Source organism: Rattus norvegicus, chromosome 11 (assembly GCF_021556685.1).
Source record: "Rattus norvegicus strain SHRSP/BbbUtx chromosome 11, alternate assembly SHRSP_T2T, whole genome shotgun sequence".
Taxonomy (NCBI): domain Eukaryota; kingdom Metazoa; phylum Chordata; class Mammalia; order Rodentia; family Muridae; genus Rattus; species Rattus norvegicus.
Genome location: NC_141544.1, coordinates 70854666 through 70880451, shown reverse-complemented (window position 1 = coordinate 70880451; position 25786 = coordinate 70854666). Strand labels below are relative to the sequence as shown.

The following is a 25786-nucleotide window of genomic DNA, read 5'->3' as shown; positions in this document are numbered from 1 at the left end:
CAGATCAGTGGGACGGAGAGTTAGTCATCTCTAGTTAGAAAGAACAAGGGACAGCTTGTGAGCTCAGTTTTGCTGAGTATGTGGCTACTAAGGTAAAAGGTTCAATGCACAGCACCTCTCCACCGTACCAGCCACAAAGTTGGATCAATATTACTATCTTCTTCCTCTGCTGGGTAGCGATGAGTTGATGAGGCCTTTGGTACTGTACACTACTATTTAAGAGGAAGACTTCCTGGCCAGTAAGTGACTGATAGGCCCTGAAAGATGTTTCATTTGCTATGGTAAACACCACTATCCCAAGACAGTTGTTTTGGTTTTAGTTTTAGTTTGGTTTGGGCTGTCTCTTTGTTCATTTGTTTTGTTTTAGCCTTTCATTTAGGACAAAGAAAAGATGAATCTGTTTGAGGTCAGAGGAGAAATGGAATAAATAATACTTCTTCCATCTCTGGGAGAAAACAAGGCAAGAAAATGAGAAGAGACTTGGGCCAGCCACCTGCACGTTTCCATAAGTAAACCCTTAAATAAGGAGAAAAATAAGTGCAAATTTAAGCTCACCCAGAACAGGGAGAGTGAGCAAGCTTGCTGGGAAAGGAAGTATTAATGTAGCAAGACTGCCAAACAGCTATAATGAATTTAACTGTAGCATTGCTGGAGCCTGTCTCCATGAGGAACCATAGCTGAAGCCATGGCCTTTAATCCTCGGTCTTGGCTTATCAGCCCGGTGGTATTTTCAGTGCTGTCATAATTGTTACTTCTGGTAATGTTAGAAAACTCTGCTTCTTTGCTGTTATGAACCACCCTCATTTGAAAGCATATTGAAACATAAGTGCTATTTATACTCTCGGTCTGTTGAAGCCAATACGTGAAGCAAGTTTGTTATTTTTGAAACAGAGTGTACACCCAAACTCTCCCTGTCTCTAATCTGATCATTGCTCTTGGTGATCTGGTGGCCTTATTGGTATTCAGCAGGCACTGACGTGTTTAAAGATACAAGACCTTCTCTATCAGTTGTCCTTGTTAGTTCTAACAAGGATGAGTCCTTGAGCAAGTTGGCTCCCTTAATCCCCTGTCTGAATACAAGGACAGTGGAGGAAATGAGCTTCGAAGTCCTCAGTTCATCCTCAGTTTCTAGGCCTTCTAAGCAAGATTCTTTATTCCTTTGGAATTCCACTCAGCCAACACTCATCCATATTCAAGGCATTGCTTATGCAAAACGTTGTACTATGGACGTAGGAAAAGAGGCATGGTCCTTATTCTGCACACCATAAAAAGACGTTGCCAACACCTCTGTAGCCAAAGACATAGTCATAAAAGGAAAATCTTGAGAAATGCACTGGACCACAATTCTACCTAATGCTAGAAACTTCAGGATGAAGACCCAAGATACAGGGCTGCTGTCAGTATTTAAGCTGGCTGGACAGTGGACAGCCGAGTGGAAATAGGATTGGTCAAAAGGAGTGTGACCTAAAGGTAGTAGACTGAGCACAGAAACCCATCAAGTCCTGTCTGCTCAGATTCTTGCTGGCCTCTCTGTGCAGCATTCCTTCTATCTGTGCATGAACAGGACCATTTCTTAACTCGGGGTCTTAAGATCTTCTCTTCCGAAAGAGGTACGTCAGAATGTTTGTAGTCTTTTCCTACACAGAAAGGCTCATGAAGAGTAGAACAATATCTTTAAGCTTCACGATCTGCTTTTAGGAAAGGGCTTCTAATTTCTATCTCCTGCTTTGCAGAAAAGAGTCTTGTTTCTGCGGCTTGCCTTATGATGAGAGGAGGCAGGAGAGAGGAAGACAAGAGGGGGGCAGAGAGAAAGGTTGCATCTGAAGCCTCCACTCTAGGGTTTCGTCTCTGCTCTCCGGAAGTAGGGAGACAAATGGTACAGTGGTGACTGGAGTTGGTAGAATGCGCCAAGGGATCCTGCAACTCAGTGCTTGAGGATTCAGGGCATTCCCCTTTGAGAAACGCTTCCTAAATGAGGTGGCATTTAATGGCTCTTAAAGAACCTATATGGAGACACTAGAAAGAGAAAAATACTAGGAACATGAAGGGAAGAGTGGGGCTTCGCTGACTTACAGAATGAACAGAAATTGGATTGGGACTATCTTATAACAGTACACAGGAGTTTTTACTCAAAAGAGTGTTATACAAAATGTTTAGGCTGGCATTTTAGGACGCTGATATAGCAGTGGTAGAAAGGTTTAGTGCTGGTATAAAGTGGGGAGAGACTGAAGAAGAGAGGCAGTGGGGAGATGTTCTCAGAGGTCCTGGCAGCAGGTGGTGAAGAGACAAGAGATTCAAGAAAGTTGGCCAGAGGAAGAACCACAGGTTTGGTGGGTGATTCCATACGGGAAGGCAAAAGCATCGGGATAAACATCAGTGTATCTGCTCAGCTATAGACAAGGCCCACAGTACATATGCCAGCAGCAGTGAGGAAATGAGAACCCTGGGGAAGCAACAGGTTCTGAAGAAAGGCGAGTGAGACCTATCTTTAAGTTTCTAATTTAAAAAAGTCTGATACTATTCAATGGCGATGTATAGTCAGCAGCATTAGAGACCCTGATTTGCTCATCTTTTCCACGGGTCTACTAGATACAGTATGCACACTGGGTGAACAGATGGTGAGTGCACTGGTCACTGGCCGATTCACGTTATAGGTCTGGTGCACTTCAGAAAGCAAGAGCTAGGGACAGCAGTAGAGATACTGTCTGAGAACCTGCTTGCTGAGGTCTGGGCAAGTTTCTAGACAAAGCCTGCAGTGAGAATGTTAAAGAACTCATCTATCCAGGGAAGAGGAGAAGGAAAACAAGCCAGTCCAGGAGACAGAGCAGCAGACAGGAGACAGGGAAACAGTCAAGACAGTGACCTGCCCCCATCTGGTAAGTTTCAGAGACAAAGTGAATCCTGAACAGGACCCAGAGGGCAGGGATGCGGGTAGGGAAGAGCCAGTCAGCTGGGGGCCCTAGGGACAGATCAGAATCTACACTTTCTAATGCTGTACTCCCTGGGGTTAAAGGTTCTCCTGAAAGAGAACAGAGAGAAGGCAAGAATTCAACCCATGTAAGTGACTGTCTTCAGGAGAAGTAATGGCTGAGCTGTAGAAAGGCAGAGACAGAAGGGAATTAAACATATCAGAACTGTGATACACAGGGGCACCTTGGAGTACTACGCAGCCTTAAAAAAGAAGGCAAGTTGTCATTGCACAACATGAGGGAACCTAGAAGCCATGAGGTACAGTAAGCCAGGCACAGAAAGATAAATACAGCATGCTCTCTTTTATGGAATCCAAAAGAGGTAGAGCGCTCGGAAGCAGAGAATAAAATGGTAGCTCACATAGGCTACAGGGATGTTGTTCAAAGAATGCAAAATTTTATTTGAGACAAGACAAATAAGTTCAAAGATTTTTTTTCTCTTTCTTTTCTCCATTCTCTTCTTCTAGGCAGCTGCTGAGACTTACAGTTTGCCTGCCCTAAGATCTAAAATAAAATAAAAAAAATAATGATTATCTCCACAAAACATAAATAAGTGAGGAAATATATATGCTAATTAGCTTGATTTGTCGATCCCACAATGAATACAAATCTGAAAACATTGAGCTAACATTCTATTTGCTACAGATAGGTATAATTTGTGTTGACTAACAACCAACCAATACATGGAAACCACGGAATGATGCTACTCCCGGTCTCTCCCTTCTGATCCCCACTCAGCTTCCCAGAGCCACTCCATCTGCACTGCCGGGGTGCTCTGATGTCGGAGACCATCCCAGGAGTCAGCAGAGACACTACAGGGACAAAGCCCCTCTCTGGCTTGCCACCTTCTGGAGCCAAGATGAAGGACCAGCTGCAGCCATGTTCCTTAGCTCATCTCTCTTAAACAGTTAAACAAACGAACAAAGCTTTCAATAGCCATGTCCTACTCAGTTAATGACCCGTTTGTGTTGTTGTTTGTTTATGCTAGATGCAGCCACTCTCTGTCCCCTGCCCCAATGAACATCTGCACTAGGCCCAAGCCTTGGAGTGATTTACTGAAGAGTAACGCCAATTATCTGGAAACTACTGTAAGTACATTATGCCCCTAGTGAACTAGTTTACTTTGTTTAATAGGTGGTGGTGGTGGTGGTGGTGGTGGTGGTGGCGGCGGCGGCGGCAGGGGTGGTAATGGTGGTGGTGAACCACACAGTTGTAAAAGCAGGTAAAATTTCACACAGCTTCATCTCTCAGGTTCAGCAAGAGCGACCAGTCCTAACACCCGCAGTAGTGTTCAGCTACCAGCACTCACGGCATGCATACCTGGCTAGTGTCCTCCCCGCCCATCTGTTGTGGTTATGTCGTTCTGGATCTCTGTACACCCGGCAGGAATAGAGCTGTTCTGCTTGGTCCTGTGTGCTACTCCCCAAGATGGGTGCGGCTCTTCTCCCTGTGTACTTAGCTCATTGTTTACTGGTCTGTAGAATCTCATGTCATCCTGGTCAAGTCTGTGAGCCAGCTCAGTTTGCCCTCATGAACTCTGGAATACATACATACCAGACTGTTGTCTCCCTGCAAGTGCAACAGCCAACCAAGGCTTGCCTTTGGGACTCTGGGTCCCTTCCACCATATTTCCAGCCAATCCTACCAGCTCTGTTCTCCCTCTGCGGTGCATGGCTCTGTGCAGCTGCTTGGGTTCCTTGTACACTGGGTATTTCTATATAAATATAGCTCTCACAAGAAAGTGTACAGAAATAATGAAAAATTATTAACTAATTATATTTAAACTAACAGATGAATATATGCTTTTTTTACACTAAGAAAGTCCAAAAGTTTGAATTGTTTAGACGCTATGCATGTAAAATAATTATACATGGACTCTCACTTTAATTGTACTTAGAGTTTTTCTGGATAGTATGAGACAGGTAATGGGATGACTTTTTACTGAAGTCTCTGTTACTAGAAAACACTAAACCTGGGAGGCTAATAATCTTCTTAGGTGCCAGGTAGGACTGTCACATTCATATTACGTATGTCTTTAGCTTTTAGCATGCCTCAAAACCAAAGAAATGAAGCTGGACTTGTGTTTTTCGTCTTTTCCCCTGTAAAGCGTTTGGTCTCGTGCATGGTGTTGGTGGTAGCTAGTATGCAGCTGATGGCCAGGCCAAGGTGGGGAGTGAAGGGCGTTGAGGACTGGGGACTGATGGCATGAGAGGAGACCTACACTGTTTCTTCAGTGTGTAAGCATACAGGGGACTTGCTTGTATAGTTTATCCTCACGCTGAAGTGCAAGAAGTGCATACTTCTCACGTCTGAATAGTGTCTCATGTCTGACTTCTCTTTCAACATAGAGTAAAGCCTGGGCCAGTAGAGCAGCCATGCTCGGGTGTAGCATGATACCAAGGTGGCTATATTCTTTGCAGCTCCTACATTCTTGTGCTGCAGAGAACTCTGACCTAAGAATTGGGGTCTTTCTTGGAAATTGCAAGGAAGTCTACAGTCACCTGTTTAGTCACAGAAAAATATTTCATCTTCTCCTGAGCTCCAGAGATGGGGTGGACTGAGTTACAAACCCAATAGTCTGTGCTGTTCAGTAACTGCTTCCTTACACAAACAAAAGAAATAATCCCTAAGGTGGGAAAAATATAAAAATGTGAACTTTGAACCAGTGTGCCCCTTCCTGGGACGGCTGGCTCTCCGTGCCTGTTCTCACTGTTTGAAAGGTAATGGTGAAGCAGTGCTGGATTTGAACACATTACCTGCGCACGTGTTCAGGCCTGCCTACTGACTCACTGTTGTGATAATTAAATGAGATGGTGTATATATAGGGTCTGGCACAGCAGAGCTGAGTATGTCTACTCAATTCACTAAGATTTACTGAGCGTTCAGTGGGTGTCGCTATTCTGGGCACTGCATTATGTAGCAAGGAACACAAACAGAGCCCCACTTATTCAGTTTCCCTGCTCTATAAATGGCAAACAGACAAAATAGATTCATGGAAGCTAACAGGACTGATGTGATTGTATTTTGCTTTTTCCTTCCAGAAAGTATTGAGGACCAGGGTAAAGGAAATGCTAATGTAGAGGGGAAGCAGTAGATGCCAACCCATCTCCCATTCCCTGTCCTAAAGCATGATCCAGTGGCCTCTCAGGACTCCAGTGCCTGGGCTCACATGTTCTCAAGCTTCCCTTAGAATCGGGCCAAAGAAGACTTCCTTCCGGGACAAGCAAGCAGTCAGACTATAAGGCCCCACCCCAGGGCCATGCTGACTCCTTCACAGAAGGTGCCTGCCCTTGCCTTCCAGTTTAACTGACTCAGGAATGAGATCCACAACTCTCTGTTGTTTTGTCTCTAGAGCTTCACCATGCCTAGAGTGTCCGTTAGTCTCACCTGACCTCGGGACACGGACCCTTCATTCAACTCCCTTCAGTTAAAACTTTCACATGGGCCATTATTTCCTGCCAGCATACTGACAGTGGTGAGGCAGGAAAGACACTGAAAAAAAGATTGTAAATCAGCCCTGCCAAGAAGAAGGGGGGAAAAGATTGAGGTAATAAAATGCTTTAATCATGAAAACATTTTAAATTAATGTGAGAATACTAGGCCAAGTCATGGAAGGATAAATTGTAAGAAGGCGTGATAAGCAAGAGTCCTTTAGGTTGGTGTCCGTGAATAGGCCACAGTGTTCAAGCTGATGGGCTACTGCAGCTTGCTTGACCCTCAACGCTGAGGACCTCTCAACACAGCCACAGCAATGACGTGCGTGAGCAGAAGGGGGCGATAACATTCCTTCTCCATCCACAATAGTTAGCCCTGAGCCAGACATTCAAAACGCTGCTACGATGAAGAAGCCTTACTCACAGCTAACGTGAACACCACAGAACTAGTATTTTTCCAAATGCTCCACTATTGAGCACTTGGTTCTGGACCAGCACTGTGCTAAGCACAACCTGCCTCATCTCCTTTATTCTTACCCACAGCCCATAGCTGGAAGAGGCATCACTGTTCCCATTTTATAGATGGGGAAGATAAAGGCTCAGAGATGCAGAATACCCTGTCTTGGGCACATGGCTACTAGCTAGTGGAGCTCACTTTTCCTAAATTCCACTCTCCAGGTAGGAGTGTTGGTAGCATTTACTTCATCCCCTCTGCCATCGCCAGGCACTGTACAGTTAAGGAGCAGAGTACATAGGGAAATGGTTACGACTCCAAAAAGGCATCACGATCTAAATTATCTTGATCCAGCGACTGCGTAATTATTTATCAAAGGGAGGTTCTGACTAATTCTTTCCTATCCAAGCAGGCTGATAAGCAGAAAGCTTGTTAATGTGCAGACGAGGGTGGGAGCCCAGTGGAAGGAGAGAGGGAGAAAGATGGGAGAGAGCACTCGCCTCTCAACAGACCCTGGAGACTGATAAGAGCTCACATGGATAAAATATTTATTTTTCCATATGTTGCAGAAAGCAGTGCTGCCACTGTGTGTGTGCAGTGTGTGCGAAGGAGTGTGAACTGTATACATCCAACACCACCGATCTGCCTAATTTCCATGCATTTAACAGGCTTAATACCTAACAGCGCGTCCATATGTTTTAATGCATATTTCTCTGCACAAACAATATGGTCTAGTTCGGGAAGAGCCAACATCCTCCACAGCCTCACTCACTGCTATGTTTCAGCCCTAAACTTACTGCCGGGGCCAGCACAGGGAGAGTTAAAAGCCAGAAGGTTCTGCTGGCTAGCACAGCTGCCCTTCACCTTAAACGCCTTCCTATTTCTTAAAGCAGCCTTTTTCTCATAACAAAAATGTTCACAGTGGGGAGATGAAAATGTTTTTGTTCTCTTTGGACAATTGGGACATGTTCAGTCAGAATGTCAGAACTGACCGTTGAAAGGCGGGTGCCTGCGGCCACACTTTTTTCTCTCTTTCTTTCTTTCTTTCTTTCTTTTTTTTTTTTTTTTTGAATGCAGAGCTGCACCAGAGTGGCGGGAGGAAGTGCACAATGATTGGCCTGTTTTTCTGTGGAAGTGTTCAGGGTACACCCAGCTTTGCTTTGCATATATTTACGAAACATCTGCCCTTTTCTTGTTCTGAAGTCTCTCTCCCTCACAGCCCCATTTCCCCTCTCCCCCGGGTTTTTCTTTGTTGTTGTTGGCTTCTCTGACTTCTTCGAAGTTTTCATTTTCCGGTCGAGGGGCGACCTCATCAGAGTGTATAATTTTGAGAGAGAGGGAGAGAGGAAGAGGGAGAGAGAGAGGGGAGAGAGAGAGAAGAGAGAGAGAGAGAGAGAGAGAGAGAGAGAGAGAGAGAGAGAGAGAGAGAGAGCGAGCGAGCGCACAGCAGTCAGGGAGAGAACAAACTTGAAAGAGACTGCGAGGCCAGAGAGAGCTTGGCAAACCAACCTTTGGCATGGTGACCAGGAGGAAGGTTCTGGTAGGAGTTTAGGCTCTGAAATGCTGCCTGGAGTCAGCCAGTGTACTGCTGCCCTCTACAGGAACCAGGGGATAGTGCAAGCTACTCAGGCTAGTACAGACTTGTCCTCAGATGTGCCATGTTTGTACAATCCTTTTTGTGCAACCAGAGAAGGCATTTTCGGTTAATTACAAGAGAGTTTGCTCTTTCCTCCTGATAAACCACAAACTGAAAAAAATGGGTCATAGAACAGCACCTGTGCATGTCAGACAGTCTGCCGCTTTGTGTTAATATTTCTTGGCTTCAGAGAAAGGAATCCCAAAGAATTATGAAAGAGGTTGGGATAGGAGAGGAAATGCTACAACGGACAGTGTGCAGTGCTCTCGGCTGTTGGAAAACGGCCATGGTAAAAGGAGAAATGAAGTGATAGGAAGCAAGAAGGGGAAGGAGCCAGGTAGGTTGGTTTTGAATATGTTCTACTCACAGAGGTGGCTACAGTGCTCCTGTGCCGTGGACAGCCTCCAAAGGTGGGACGCCAAATATCAGGCAAGGGTCAAAATCTAATACAGGACAAGAAGTAAGGGCATAAACAGTGCAATTTCTCTAGGGTTAGAACCACTGGGTGGCTTTGCAGTGCGCCGGTGTAGGAGTGTACCCTTAATTCTCTGAACCACATTTCAAAAGCTAGCTGAGGCTTTGTCTGTAAGTATTAGGGACCATTTTCTTTTCTGCCACATGATAATGGCCATTGGTGTTTTGTCCCTATATTTAGGTGAATTACCAGGACCAGCCACTCTTATTAAATACTCTTCATGTAATCAATGACAAAGTAACCAATCCAGGTTGATTCTACTGCTGCATAAAACGAGGAAGTTTAATTGAGATTCAGACTGGGACTGGTCTCCAGGTATACTTAAATTTCAGCTATGTTTCATTCCATCAGGAAACAGCTCTTAAATGGCTGCTGTGTATACGTTGCCCTGATTCACAATATAGAACAGACAGTAACTCCGGGAGGACAGGACCCAGATTGCTCAGCTTCTGTGGTCCATCACAGCCATGTAATATCTGGAGGATGAGTGCATGGCTGAGTGAATGGGGAGGGGAGCAGAAAGGCAGAGTGAAGAAATGGATGAACACCAGAAACCGGGCAACTACTAAGGTATCCCATTCCACAGAAAGTCCATTCTCTCAGAGAGCCAATAGCACGTAACTAGCCATTACTGGAATAAGAGTTAGTAAGATAAGAATACAGCAAGCAATGAGGAGTCTGAGTGCTGCAGAGAGGAGCCATCCTGTCTGAAAGAGGGGAATCACAGCAGTGTAGCATGGACATGGCATTTAGTACGTGTGAAGGGTTTGTCTCATTTCGTTGGCAAAGATGAGAAAAGGCAGTTCAAAGCAGTGACAGTAATGAGCGAAGGTAAAGAGCCAAGAACGTGCATTCCAGGACTCTGTGAATGATAAACAAACACCAAGGTGGCCGATATATGGGGCCCACGAGATAAAGTAGGGCAGATAAGGGACTGCCCTTGAATACCAGGCTAACACGGTCCTGGGGGATTTAGTGACTGGAAAGCAGCAAAACCAGGGTCTTGGAGGATGGAGAGCAAGTTAGGGGCAGCAGTGCAGTAGAAGAAAGTGTTGAGGCCGTTGTCTGGAGAGGGAGCAGGCTGGTGAGGACTACAGGGTAAGCCGGCCGGCCGTAGGGCAGAGAAAGGTAAGCAAGAGGCTTCCAGCCTGACAGCAGGCCACCCTGCCAGAAACAGACACCTCAGAGGAAGCACTGGTTTGCCCGGGAGAAACAGACAGTGGGGAGGGGGCAGTCTGACAGTGGAGACTTTGATTTTGAATTCATTCTGAATCTGAAAAACCAGAGGAGCAGATCCTTGGGGGGTCCCACTAGGCACAGGATTTGAGGGTTATCCCCAGTCCCCCATTCAGCAATGGATACAGCATTGCAGTTTGAATCTATTATGTTGACTTTCTCCACACTAAGAAATATATGAGAGCCCCCCACCCATTCTGATCTTTACCACACTGTCTCTGCCTCATGCCCTCTGAAGAAACAGATTTGATTTCACAACCTGTTGGACTAAAAACACAGCATACTAATCATAACACCATATTCTGCGAGGGCAGATTTGACTACCCAGTACAACACATTTCAATACGAAATATTCTGTATACAAGTCCAAAGCCATGCTCATAGAAACAAGGAGAACATGGAAACACAGAGACTTACAACAGATTATGTACCACATATAATGTCTCCAAAAAAGAAAAAAAAAAGTTCTCTGTGGTGGCATAGTGATAGAAAAAGACACTACGGCACAGAAACTGGAGAAAGTGTTCAAGGAGGATCTCATCCCCTTTGGGGTATCTGGTGTCCATGTGCTGTATAAATGCCGATTCGCTTGTTACCACTGATTTCATTGTCCTGGGGAAAAGGATTCCTGGGCTGACTGATAGCTGAACTATTTCACATTCTGTTCCTGGCTAAATCACACCAGCACCTTTCTACTCCCTATCAGTAATCTCTTTCTCAAAGACAAATAAATACCAGTCCTGCTTCTGAACTCTGGGCGCCTAACTAAACCAAAGAGCGCAGGGAACTTTAGGCTGGGAGGGATAAAGAGAAGGGTGGGTATGTGTGAGACACCGTTGCCTTCTAGAACCTACACTGTCTTAATCGCTCTTCACTTCCTACTTTACAGTCTCCTCTACCACTGCCCTCCCTCTGGACAGCCTGCAGATGGAGATTGGGATTTGAAACTCTGTGTTGATTTTACATAAAAGTAATAGTAACAGGAAAGCTGAATACTTCATAATGTGTTCCAAGAACAGAGATTTAAAGCTAGAAGGAGCCTGTAGGGCCTTCTAATCCAAGCCCTTTATTTTGCAGATGAGGAAACTGAAGCCCAGAGAGGTGAAGTGAGGTGCCCAAAGCCACACAGCAAGTTGCAGGCACAGCTAGTCCCGTAGCTCAAGGCTCCTGACTCCCAGTCCAGTGCTCTTCCCATTACTCCACGGGTCCTGACTCTAAGCTTCCTGACAAATGCTAGAACGGTAAACCTCCACGAGTATTTTTCCAGAGCGTGTTAAAACTCTTTAGGGGGAAAGGATGCTTTCTTGGATAATGTCAGCCATACGTAGCTCAAGCTGTCTAAAGTTCTGGGACAGGGTCTTTTTTTACAGCAACAGAGTCCAAATGTGGTGCTGTTTGCCTGGCCCATATGCTTTCATGTGTTCCCAGTTAGGCCATTACTGGAGGGAAAAAAACAAGAATCAGCTTGTTTTAAAACAAGGGACATACTGGACTCCCTCCCATCCCCCTTCAGAAAAAAAAATCAAGTTATCTTTAACAGATTCTAAAAATGCCTTTTCCCAAATATGCAGTCAGTTCCTTCAAAGGGCCCTTTGTTTATTCTCAGGAAGAAACCCAAGACAGCTGAAAACCAGAAGGCATCTGAGGAGAATGAGATTACTCAGCCGGGTGGATCCAGCGCCAAGCCGGGCCTTCCCTGCCTGAACTTTGAAGCTGTTTTGTCTCCAGACCCAGCCCTCATCCACTCAACACATTCACTGACAAACTCTCACGCTCACACCGGGTCATCTGATTGTGAGTACAGCAGCGAGGTGACGGTGTCTTCCCAAAGCTTAGCGCCGTGCTCCCCCCACCCCCACCCCAGGGTTCTGGCTGTTTTGCATTCAGAGCAAGCTGTTTCCTTTTGGCCTTCCAAAGTAGCCAAAAGTAGCACGCCACCATTTTGATCCAACCAGCATCTATATATTTTCAAAGCCAAAGAATATTTGAAAGCCAGGTAACCAGCCATTTAACGCTGATGATTAATTGTGTGTCACCCCATTCGCTTTCGGGACATTAACTTAAGAAAAGAGGCGATGTTGCTGCTCCCTGGTGTCCTTGCTCTCAGTAACAGCACTTGGACGTCACTAAACGGAATAACCAAGTATGGACCTCAGCAGGCCAGTGAGACACAAGGAAACAGCCAGTTCCAAATTACAGAGCCCAAGTCAGATGTGCATTGGTTATTGGAGTCTCATGTAGCTTGGCTGAATTTCAATCTTTCCAGTTTTTAATTTATTTTGAAGTGGTTAAAGGATAGCATACATTTACAGAAGAAAAAAAGAATGGCTTCCAAGAATTCAAAAGCCACCCAGACTTCGCATAGCCAATAAGAATGCAGGTTAAAAATATTTTTTAATTAAAAAAACTGCCTACAGGCTAAATTTGGAAATGGGCACTTAATGCGAATTGTCACTATTGAAATCACTGCTTTGCTGTTTATTTTTGCCATCTTCTCACTAATCTAGAAGTCACTTCTTAAATTCTATTTTAAGGAGGTTGATAGGTCACGTGAGGAGGCTGCTTTTCGTTTCTAAAGTGTAACCTGGCACTTGAGAGAGGAGCACATGTTGACAGTACCAAACCCACAGAGTATTCCTGATAGCGAAGATGCCCAACAGCTCTAGGAACCCATCTCTCCACAGGACGTCTGGTAACAGGCAGAGAGCTGGCACAACGGAGTGAGTTAAATATACCAGGAAAGCTTTATTACCAAAAAGGACTCCATATAACCTGTTCCTCAAAGACAAAATTAAAAAAAAAAAAAGGAAAAAGGAAAAAACCAGGAAGGAAGGAAGGAAGGAAGGAAGGAAGGAAGGAAGGAAGGAAGGAAGGAAGGAAGGAAGGAAAGGAAAGTTAAAGGGGGAAAAAAAAAGAACTCTCCATTAGGAAATGAGATCCCAAATCTCTTCCTGTTATTTTCTGGCAGAAAAAAATATAAAATTCTGCCAGGAGGACAAAGGTAAGTAAGTCTGGGAGAGCCCTTCCCCCACTCACTTTGCTGTCTTAGCCTCTAGACAAGGGGTGTGAGCTGAGTCAGCGGCTGGGCTGTAGCCACCCTCCAACTGTCACTAAAGAATGGGAACAAAGTGAGATCCAAGTCGCTAAGGCCATAAGATCTGTACCATCAGACTTACAGCTTCTATTTAGATACAGGGGACAGAAGCAGGGACTTTATTCTTTGGACCATCTTCATAGTCACATCCTTGGACTTTCTTGCCTGGAAGTCTCCGGCCTAATAGTAATTACAGGAAGAAGTTGAAAATAGCATGGCATAGTGCCGACAGACATGTGCACACCACGCTGCCCCTGCCTACCAGAAGGGTAGCCTGTCGAGCTGGTAAAAGGCCTGGAGTGTCAGTATACACACCTTCCTCACCTGGCTTTCTGCCATACCTGTGGGGAAGATTGCATAGGACGGCCCTAGGCAGAAATCTGGTACAAACCAATTGAATGTTTTTCCAAGTGGTAAAAGCACTATGTTTCCTGTACTGTACGGCAAGCATCCTACAGCCAGGCCTTACTCGCCCTGCTAGCTGGCATATGTAGAAGGAGCAGCAGGACAGTGCTGTTGCTGCAGACCCTTTGGAAGCCAGAAGAGCAGATCTCAGTAGGGCATCTGAATGCACTTGGAAAGAGACCCAAGGGGAGGAGAAACCTAATCTCCAGCTGTCAAGAAAGTCACTTTGATTTTGCCATTAAGATGTGTAAGTCTGCACCAACCTGTTGTTGAAATTGGTTATACTTTTCCCCAAACATATTTGGATTGTAGTTTGTCCTGATTTGAGCCTACACTGAGGGGAAAATTGTTTTTAGGAAAGATTCACAGAAATCTGTCCATTTGGAGGTTGCTTGAGAGAAGACAGGAAAGGAGTTTATTTTAAGCTGTTAAATTTTTTGGATGCTCTTCTTGCATTCAAGAAGATTTTTTTTTTTTACTTTCAAATGTCATTCTTACCATAGATTAATTTAAAAGCCTAATTTCTTTAAGGTAAAATATTCAGTTCCTATTTAGAATGAACAGATTTGGGGCATTTAAAAATAGTGCCCTTGACTTGTTAGTCCCTTTAATTTCAGGAACATTCTTCCAGTATGTGGCATTCCGAGCTTTCACAAACGCTTGAATTTCCATAGCACCTTTTTATTTTGTTGTGTACTTAGCAAAAATATTCTTAGTCATGACTTAATGCCTACTTCCTGTCCGTCAGTGTGATTCTTCCCAATTTACAGATGAGACAACCAGGAAAACTGATTCTCATGGGTGCAAATGAGTGTTTCTGAATTTGCTCTCTTTCTGAGCATCTATAACTCGGGGCTCAATGCACAAAGATGGCATTCCTGGCTATCCACAGGCACCTTGGACATGTGATGCTACTCATCATGGTGATGCGGTCACAAAAACACATTAGATAAATCATGCCCACAGATGAGAAGCGAGCTCTGCTGTAACTAGGAAAGGTGACAGGCACGCACCAGAGTAAAGATGACCAGTCCAACAGCATACATGGTCTAGATGATTGGTCGGCAGTGTACCGCGCTGCAGCACCTACCCCTGCCCAGAGACCTAGCGATGCTCAAAAGCAGAGGTAGCACTATTGAGATTCCTGTTATCTTGCCACAGAAATGCTTGCTGCTTGGCGGTGCACTTCCCAACACAGTTTCCTCTCAGCAATATCCTACCACTTCCATGACGCTGGTCACCTCTCCACCATTTCTGAAAGCATAATGGCAAGCAAATCCAGAGGACGGTAATAGAAGGCATTATGATGAATTTGGGAATAGAAAGAGTGCGAGAACCCTAGGTGTTCCACAGAGCAGTTAACCCACCAAACGGGCTGAGTATGCACTGAGCCAAACTCTCCCTTCAGGGACTTAAACAGGACTAAGCAGAGTCAGGAGAGCAGATGAAGCCCCCATGAGAAGCCTGTCCTGACAACTATCAAGCTGTAGCACATCATGCTCATGTGACAGACAGACAGATGCACCAGAACTTTTACTTGCATATTCCTTCCATTGTGTCCCCCGCCCTCCAATAAGGCTCCCCCGGAAGGAGGAAGGGCTTCTCCCTGCTTCCGCTGTAGACTGCACTATCTCTGTCTTCGGAAGCTGGAAGCTGACAGTCATGGTCACTTACCTTCCAGTGCTTTTGTGCTGGACTCGTCAGACTGTCTGGTTTTTCTGTCCTTGCCAAGATGCATTTACACATTAACAGTTTTTATTTATTTTTAATTTAACCTTTACACAGTAGCAAACTGTTGTGTGGGTGGGTTTAAGTTTAGCTGTGTAGGTAGCACGGTGCTGATGGGGCTGCCTGCTGTCTAGGAGACCATGGGCTCTTCCTTTCCTATCTCCTGCCTGCTCACTTCCCTGACCTCCCCCTCTTTCTCCTCCTCCTCCTCTTCCTCCTCTTCCTCCTCCTCCTCCTCCTCCTCCTCTTCCTCCTCCTTCTTCTTCCCCTCTCTCTCTCTCTCTCTCTCTCTCTCTCTCTCTCTCTCTCTCTCTCTCTCTCTCTCTTATTCCTTTTCCCATCACTCATCCAAGGCCCTGTGATTAAATTTTTAGTACACTTGGATCATTTTGAACTTTTAAGCAATTTCTGAGAGAACAAAACAAAGAGGATTTTTATGGCAAACTCCATTAATGCCACATTAAGGCTGACATTTTAATTACCCCCAAGTCAGGAAATGCAAAGTTCAGGTTCCCACAGCAACAGAAACTGTCCCCTTGAGTGCCTCGCGCACAGCATCCCGGCCAGCCGATTCTTTCATTCTGCACTTTCACAACACCACCAGCATGAGGACATTGTTTTTAGCCACGTACGGGGAAAGGAGCAGCCTTGATCCTTTGTGTCTCTTCAGGAACCACAGTTGAGGATGTGAGCCTTTAACGCCCCTCCCCAACCCATCTCTATGCATTATCCTGTAACGGAAGACATGCTCTACATGTGCACACAGACAGGATTAAAGTTGCTGTGGGGACATTAACTCGGGTTTCCGGACTTCCGTGCCAGTCACATTTAGACCATAATGTTGTAATTTTTGGCATGTAATAAATGTGCATTTCATGTACACAGACAGAAAGAAGCATAAAATGTATTTTAAAGAGCAATTAATTACTAACTTTGTGATTAAAAAACATTTGGTGCATGTTCCTTCCCATTTAGCATCAGCTGCTGGTCTTAGCCAGGCCTAATAGATGACATACTGTGTCCCATCCTGGATCTCAGATGTACTTACTGTATGTTCCTGTTCCTCTAGATAATTAATTCCTTAGTAACGCTGTAGGGGGAAAACAAAATGGAAGGAATATGCAAGCATGTAAATAGGGTAAGGGAGACTTTGAAGGAAATGATTCATTCCTGCAGATAAACCTCTGAGTCCCTGATAAAGAGCCAGAAATCTGCTAAGTGGGTGTAGACAAAGGTTTCTGGCCACCTTGGAGCATCTGGTCCTGGGCCGTAAGAACAACTTGAAAGCAGATTTTCCCCCCATGAATTCCAGGCTTGCCCAGTGGAGGAGTGATTTCCTAACTCTTTAGGCATCAGAAATTAAAGGTTAGTTTATTCTCTGATGACTGGCAGGGGGGCGGGGGGAGCAGTTGTAGGGAGTTCAAGTAAAAGGTGGGCTTTTCGGAAGAACACCTCATGCAGATACTAGTGTCTTCTTCCTCTACATGTTAATCTGGTTGACCCATTTGTGCTAAGAGGGCATGTCTCAAAATAACTGAACAGGTTTCTGCATAAAAGGAATCATTTGCAATACGTTATGGCATAATGTTTGAAAATGCAAGGGCTTGGGTGTGTAATGGAAATTAGGAGACATGAAGACTGCCCGGCTTAAGCCCCAGCACAGCCTCCAGTGGGCATGCTCAGTGAGGCTCCTCCTACTATTTGCTCATTCTTCCCTGTCATACATTCCTTTTTGCTCAGTTTGGTTGCATATGGTATTTAACCTTTAAGAAAGAAACTTCAGTTTTCCAAAGCCCTGACTTGCTGTACTTGGGCTGTCTCTAAGTGTGAATGTATGTCTGTGTGAGTGAAAACTGCTCAAGCAAGTTTGAAGGTCTCTCTGGCAAATTTGACTGCGTGTTCAGAAAGTTTCCAATCGGAAAGCTGATTCAGTATAAAACCTTCCAAAAGCTTCCTGAGGCACCTGTTCACATGGAAAGATTGGGTTTCTGTTGGAGGTGCTCAGAAGCAATGTTTGTAACTGAAGATCTCTGTTTGGTGTGCCAGAAAAATGAGAAACATTTTGGCCCCAAAAAACCTCTATAAATGTTCAAAATGTATAATCAAACAAAGACTTCATTTGGATTCTGATGCATGTATCTCAGCAGATGTGTCTGAACTAACTGGAATCCCACAGGGGCAGCTGAACTGGATTGTGGTCTGTCTTGATAACTGAAAGAGTTATTCTTAGACCTTGGAAGGACAAAAATGGTCCATCTGTGAAGAACTGTAATAGAGACATGGCAAAAAGCAGCATCCTCTGAAAGAGTTATTTATGGAATTTAGGACAAGTTGGACAATCCTGAAAACATTTTGGGGTCACACTAATTTGTAGGAGAAATACAGCCAAAATGGGAAGAGGGGTAACAAGCACAGATAGTCACTATCCTATGGCCTGGATAATTAATTTTCTAATAAATTGTATATCAATTAAGTAGTAAATAGGGCATCTGTAATGTAAGTCGGAACTGTGGCTGCCTCCAGAGCACCCGTGCTCTTTCTCTTCCGAGTGCTGTGAGGAGCTGTTTATTTTCATTTTGTTCCCGACTGTGTAAACTGAGTTTCTGCCACTCCATTAACTGAGTACTTGTGGGTTTCGTTTCTTTAAAAGAGACTCTCCCTTTTCTAAGAAGTCGCCTTTCTACCTGTGAGCTAGTGCTCATGTGCTATCTTTAGAATTGTTGTTACTGCCTGCTATACCCTCTTACTCGGGGCTTTGAGTGGTGCACAGTGCAACACTTAGGTCTCAGAAGGCAGTTGGCTTTGGTGGTGGTGGTGGTGGTGGTAGTTTGTTTCTGTTTTCTTGCTCTGATTTTCTAGAGTTTGTATTTATTATGTTTAAGGTCATACTTTTTCTTTTTAATTACATCTTTGTAGTCTCTTTTCTTCCATTCACTGAATGTGGCACCTGTTCCAAGTCCACTTCTGAGAGAACTTACTGTGAAGAGCAGACTTGGGACTGCCACCAGGCAGGTGACCCAGTGTTTTGAAGGCAGAGGGCCTCAGGCCAGGTATTACACAGGATTGTCTTGCAAGTGTCTAGTGGAGACTTAGATTCTTGTAAAAGAAGAATTACCATGATAAAGAACTTCCCTACAATTATCAGCACACCAAGACCCTCAGCCTCCATTCACTTGCTCAGGCCTTACTGAAAAGTACTTGTATGTGTCCGTGTCACTTTACTGAGTTGCATGGGCACACAATGAAAACTAGCAGAGTCAGATACTATAATACTTAGTCTATGTCTTCCAGTCACTCTTATCTTAGAACTCAGAATGGTTATGAAATGCACTCTAATCCATTAACATCTCATTAAGTTTATTGAAGAAGTTCCAGTTGACCTCTTTTGAAAGGTGAATATAATTTCATTGAATGTGAGGCCTTAGGGTAAAAGATGACAGGTTTGCACCTGAGTTCAAAACTATAAAACCCTCGGGGTTTGTAAGGGGCTTTTCACCATCACAACTCATCTTAGAGAAGATCTAATTTAGCAGCAATATGTGGACCATAATGGGATGGGAGGGGCCAACTAGAAAAGGAGAAAGAGCACAAGAGACATTGTCAGTAGTTCACACTTTAGTGACCTGAAGGGAGCTAGTGATTGGAGTAGAGACCAGGGGAGCTAGACTCAGCAAACTGAGGTGAAGCTGAGAAGGGAACTTACCAGAGATGACTCCAACAGGATATCAAAAACAAGATTTAGGGATTTGAACCTAGTGGAACAGGCCTACAATCCTAGCCACTCAGGAAGCTACTGTTCCCACAGTCAAGGTCAAAAAGCAAAAACAGAAATCCAAACAAACAAGCAAGCAAGCAACAGAAGGAAAGTGACCCCCTGAAGACAGAGCTCAGAGATGAGGGTGTTCCTGGCATACCCAGGGAACTAGATTCAATCCCCAGCAAAAAAAGGGGCAGAATTCTGAGAATAGAATAGAGTTTGTTTCATACAGCACAAAACATAAAACATGGGGATATTCCCAGTAGAAGCAGAGTGGTGAGTTACAAATGGGGGTCCTAGATTACAGTAGAAATATTGGAAATTAGGTGCAGGAGACCCTTTGGACAAGAGGCCATGATTTGTGCCATAACTACAGGAGTAGACTTCAAAGAGGACTTTGTTGAAAGAAAAAAAGAGGGAAATAGAACCTGAGGAATGTTTACATTGAGTGATAAGAAGAGAACAAAGAATCTTCAAAGGAGAAAAACAAAAACAGATCTGAGAGAGGAGAAAGCCAGGAGAGTGAGGGGATCATCAGGGAGGGAATGGGTGAGCTGCAGAGAACATGGAGGCAGAGAACTGGACAAAAGTCACCTCAGGCTTTGGGAGGTACCTGTCATGAGAGCAGAATCAGGTGTCCTCTCCCCCCACCCCCTTACACACACACATACCCTGTCTCTCTCTCTCTCACACACACACCATGCAGAGGAGTTCAGGGACAAACAAGATAAGAGATAAGGATGATGAAGTGGCATTTGCAAACAAACATCTTTAAGGTTTAAAGGATGTTACATAACTGAAAAGGTGGGATCATGTGTGCTCTTAAGAATACAGAGTTTCAAAAAACAAAAACAAAAAAAAATGCATATGAAGGAAGACTCCTCCCAAGGAGGTCTAGTGAGAGGGAAGTTGCTCCATCCATGCCAGTGCAGACATGAGTGCCCAGCCCAGTGAGTCAGGGATTGACCTGCCCTTTCCCCATTGCTTTCCTTCCTTCTACTTGTGAAAATAAATGTTTGCTAAAAGTTGTGGATGTCTTCTGTGGGAGACTTCACAGATACCCACTTCATCTGATCATTTAGCTGAGGACAAGTATCAGATACCGGAAGTGTTCAAATCTAACAATTTTCAAACCAATCATTTGAAGCATAGTTCTTTAAAGTGAAGTCCTCTCCTGACTAATGGCTGTCCTAATGACTGCATAGTTACCTGTGTTAGCGTACATTCTTCCAGGCATCATGGGCAAACTTAGCTTCACCATTTGGGCAAGGAGGTTTAAATCTCGTGTGGTACAACACCACATTGGGAATTTCAAGATATGATTACCAGATTAACCCTCCTGTGTAATCACGGAGGTCCAGATCCTGTTCCCAGCATGCACATCGGGCTGCTCACAAACTTCCGTAACTTCAGGTCTAGTGTCTCCATCACGCCGCAGGGCTCCCACAGGTTCCCAAACCCAGACACACAGACACACACACAGACACACACACACACACACACACACACACACACACACAGAGAGAGAGAGAGAGAGAGAGAGAGATGTTCTCAAGCAGACCCAACTTCTGGAGAGTAATATAAGCAGACTTTAGGCAGAGAGTATAGAGTATTTCTGGCCCCATTCCACTTCAGAACAAGCAGAGGCCTTGACTCCACTGGTTCCAGGAAGTGAAGCTCTCTCAGATGTGTGAGCTCCCTGAGAAGAGAATGCATGCCTACATCCAGTGGTTGTCAGGACACACATTTAAAGCTTTCATTCAGTTGGGGTCAGAGAATTAAAAGAAGGAAAGACCAGTATGTCCAAAGCATATCCCAGTCAGTATATGCTTCCTTGAACCTTTACTCCAAGAGTAAGTCACATGCAAGAAGTCCCATGAGAACATCCAAATCCAGCATGACTCCTGCTAAGGGGCAGAGAAGGCAACAGACGCTACAGTGGTGGTTCCCACCTGCCTAACACTGCCAACCAGTTAATACAGTTCCTCATATTGTGGTGACCCCCAACCATCAAATTATTGTTGTTGCTCTTCATAACTGTAATTTTGATTTTGTTAGAATATAAGTATCTGATATTCAGGATATCTGATGTGTGATTCCCGAAGGGTTGAGACCTGCACATTGAGACCCTCTGCCCTACAGCGTGTGTTGTTCATAGGATAAGATTTAGATTGTGTGTTGTTCAGGAAGTGTTTTCTCACTGCCAGGGTCTAGTTATGCATGGACTTTAGTCTATGAGTGCAGTTTACATGCTTTTAATTACCGTCCTCTGTGGTTATTTCCCTGTATGCATGGTATCTACACATTCATCATATACATGTCCAATGGGTTGTTGTAAAGAAAGATAAGGTACAGTGTTGTATGTAAACCTCCCAAAACAGCACCAGCACCAGATAAACATCCAGTGGCTTTGACCAGCTAGTACCTCTTCCTCTTCATTGTCTTCTTCAGTTATTTCTACTTTTATGTATGTATGTATGTATGTATGTATGTATGTATGTATGTATGTATGTATGTATTTTGACACAGGGTCTCATGGCCCAGACCGGACTTGAACCTGGGATCTTTCTGCCTCCTCCCCTGGCGTGTGATAACTACAGATAGATGGTGATACCTTGCTTAGTGTCAGCTCAGATGTTTTACATTATGAAGAAAATGTGGTCTTGAATTAAAACAACATAAATGGCAGTTGTATCAGGGCCCATACTTCCTGAGAGCCACTGAAACTCAGAATCCTCAGTCCATAGGAGAAGAATTCCTGCCAGTGCCCCCATCTTGATTCAGGCCTCTGTGGATCAGGAAGCCTCTCCACTAATCTTTTTTTTTTTTAAATATTTTATTTATTTCTTATATATGAGTACACTGTAGCTGCCTTCAGACACACCAGAAGAGGGCATCAGTTCTCATTACAGATGGTTGTGAGCCACCATGTGGTTGCTGGGATTTGAACTCAGGACCTCGGGAAGAACAGTCAGTGCTCTTAACCACTGAGCCATCTCTCCAGCCCCTCTCCACTAATCTTTTAGTGATTTTTTTTTTTGGCCTCTAAAAAACCCTAAACAAACAAAAACAAAAACCCCACTTCTACATTTGTTGATTTACTTTACTAAATCTGAAAGAGGACTAATATTTAGTAAGCACCAGTCTATGTCAAATACACTGTCATAGCATTCTTATAAAAACACATTTCATAGATAAGGAAATTATCTCATACCCAGAAAAGTATAAAACAAAAAGCTTTCCAGTGTGTTCTCCTTGTGTGAAGGAGCTTTAGAATAATAATATGATAGTGTTGAATGCTAACATCACCCAGCTGAGTTCCTGGTGCTCACCTGCATTCGGCTCAGTGAGAGAGTTTCAAATACTTGGAAAGGGAATGGAGCGGTTTGCCCTCTCCCTCAGATGTCAAGTCTGCACAAGCCCCATGTAAGCTTTCCATGTCTAAATTCATGAGGAGAGCATAGATCAGACCTTAAAACAGGCAGCCATTGTTCTGTCACACCACTGAGAGAGAAATTCAAGCAAACGTGTGTGTGTGCATATATATGTGCATGCATTCATATATGCATACATACACAGATACATATACATCTTTGAAAGACAGTCTTCATGATGACTTTAGAGTATTTTGAGATAATTCAAAATCAGATAGAGTTAGGAAGTGAATGTGTTTGACAGAGAGGAGGTTACTCTCAGTTACTGGCCTGGCTACCTTCTTCATTTCTGAAGAAGTTTGCAATAGTTAGGAGAAAAATAAAACCTGAAGAAGAAATTCAATGAGGCTTGCTGACTTTGTCCCTGCTTCTTGTCCTGCGGTACCCACATAGTTTGGGGCAGTATGTGGAGAGGTTTGGGACATTTGCTTCTCTCTCTTCCTGAGTGTTTCTGCAGCTGGGTGTAGAATTGCAAGGACACACACACACATGGAGGAACTTGATCTTCAAATCTTCCAGTAATAGCTGCAGATTGAAAGCCAAAGCAGATGATGTGCAAGTCTGTATACATCCTAAGTCAGAGCTTTAAAATGATAACTTACTGAGTCATGATTTCTGCATCTTGTATGCAGAATTTCTTAAATCACATGTTGATGGCTAATCAGCAGAATCCAAAGACGCAAATTAGATGGTACAATATTTACAGAGAAAATATATGTGTAGCTCACAAAGTAACGATCCTCACAGTTACCATCCCACCCAAAGGGAAAAAGCAGTAACAGCATTGCAGTCTGAAGTCTCAGCACTGTAGCAAGGCAGCCAGCCTAACAGTAGAAGGAGCGAGGACAGAATATTTTTGGTAGCAGGGGTCCAAACCCTCACTAAGAGTATCTGAAAATTCAGAAACAGCACTCTGCAAGGTGAACTATGCCTGTTACTCAAATAACACAGCCAGTATACATGTACCATATAATTTTTAATATTAATAATATATAATTTATATATAATATATAGCTCTCAAATAATTTTAGAAGTATATTCATGGATATATATTTTTAAAATATTTGAGAGCTCCTTACGTGTATATAACAAATTTAGTCATTTTCACACATACACACACCCATTGCCTTCTCATCCCTTTCCTTCTCCCACTAAAACTGTTTGATCTCAGCAGTTCTCCCTCCTTCCTTAATGTCCTTTGTGTGTAGTTATGTCTCTGTGCCTTTAGTTACAGTTTCTTGAATGGGCATGAGTGACAGGTTATGTCATGAAATCCCTGGTCAGCATTAATTCTCAGTAGTTCCTTAGGGAATTATGGGGACTCATGAGCACCTCCCCCTACCACGAAGAAATGTTGAGGTGCACACCCTTTACAGGGCTGAAATGGGGAACTGTTGTTGCAGTGAGTTGGAGCGTGCAGTGATACGTCATCTCTAGCATACATCACCCCTTTGCAACCCCTTCCAGTCCTCTGCCTCTTCCCCTTCTTGATGCTTCCTGAGTCTTGGAGAGGGCGGTCGATGTCCCATTGCAGTCAAGCACTCTACCTTCCCTATCCTCAGCACTGCAACCGGTTATGTGCCTGCTTCACCACTGCATACCGCAAACACAAATCTCCCTGATGAAGGCAGCACTGGCCTGTGTATAAATATGACTGTTCAGGAGGCAGTGTGACCACTTGTCCTATTTATCCAAGTGATGGTAGTGTGTTTCCCGAGGACGAGTGATCTCCCAGCCACAAGCCCTTGACAAAGTTTACTGTAGTGGGTATGAAGTCCCTCCTTGGAGCAAGCCTAAAATCCAATTAGAACGAGCTTAGCCATAACATCCATTCTCTGGCAGCTTAAAAAAAATTATTGCACGTAAGGAGGGGGCACACACATATGCCACAGCATGTGAGTAGAGGCCAGGGAATAACTTATGGGTTCTTTTCTTCTACCACAGGGAGACATGAATTGAATTCAGGTCATCAGGTGGAGTAGCAAGGATCTTCATTCACTGAGCTATCTAAAGGCTCCTTTGCCAACTTTCGGAACACCTTATTTTAATGATTTATTATTTACTTATTCATACACTCATTTTTGTCATCCTGGGAAATGGACCTGTTGCCCCACACTTGCTAGGCAGTCACTGTACCACTGAGTCTTCAGCCCCAGCTAAAACATTGAATGCTTATTTTCTCTGGGTAGAAGTCCCAAGTGCAGAACTCGGGTCCTGTCCACTGCTGAATCTCTAGGATCCAGTGAAGTGCTTAGCCGTAGTAGGTGCTGAGCAAGTGTTTGCAGAATGGATGGCTGAAGGAGACAGGGCAGCTCAGGGAACTGTATTACTGAGCATATTGCAGGGCTATGAAATTGAATTGAATTTTTCCACTCAGCAGACCTACATAACAAAAGTGAGTCCCAGATACCCTTAGGTTTGTATGCTGGGAAAACAGAGTGCTTTCTCCTGAGCATAGACCGCTACATGTTTTGATTTTCATAGCAATATGGCAGGGTTAAGGTCAACTTTGTAATATAATCTGGTGCCTGTTTTTTCATAGATATCATGGAAATAGATGTTGTTCACGAGATGCTCAAACAGATGATTGGGTGAAAGCTCTAGAAAACCTTGCAGTAACTAAAAAGAAAGGTTTCCCCACTTCCACCTTCCATTACTGCTGAGTGGAACAGTTTTCTGCTCCAACCATTCTTTCTTGTCTCATCGTCTTCCTAGGTCCAGTCTTTGCCTGGCAAATACAGCATATGACTGTTAGTATAGCAAGGAGGCAGTTCTTGAGACATCCAGCCCCCACACATAGTGCTCCCAAGCTCCTCCCCTGGGAACGGAATGATTTGATCAGCAGCAGGCAGAGCTGGCCCAGGGAAATAAGAGCTTGGCATAGAATCTTAGGGCCCTCCTGCTGCAGGGGCCCTCAGGAGAGTTGCTTCACACCCACCCTCCTTCGACTGGCTGGACAGTAAAAAGATGTGAGAAAACAAATTCCTGGCCGAATGAACAGAGCACTAAGTGAACGAGAGAGGAGTCCTCTGCTCCTGAAGCCTCTGCCATCCACTTGAATAGAAAGGCTAACTTTGAAGGCACTCTGTTCTCCTCGGCAGGATTTTGTATATACTCAGCTTCGGAATATGGTAGCCATCTGCCGCCAGCACATAAGACTAAGG

General features: G+C 44.2%; 1 protein-coding gene across 1 annotated transcript in view; it reads left to right on the top strand.

Moving 5' to 3' along the window:
* Positions 1-25786, top strand: part of Zbtb20 (zinc finger and BTB domain containing 20) — a 739052-nt gene that overhangs the window by 661569 nt on the left and 51697 nt on the right. Inside the window, 3 exon segments of the mRNA NM_001105880.3 lie at positions 3958-4057; positions 11282-11445; positions 11811-11998. Coding sequence (NP_001099350.2) covers positions 11435-11445; positions 11811-11998 — 199 coding nt within the window. The 5' untranslated portion in view covers positions 3958-4057; positions 11282-11434.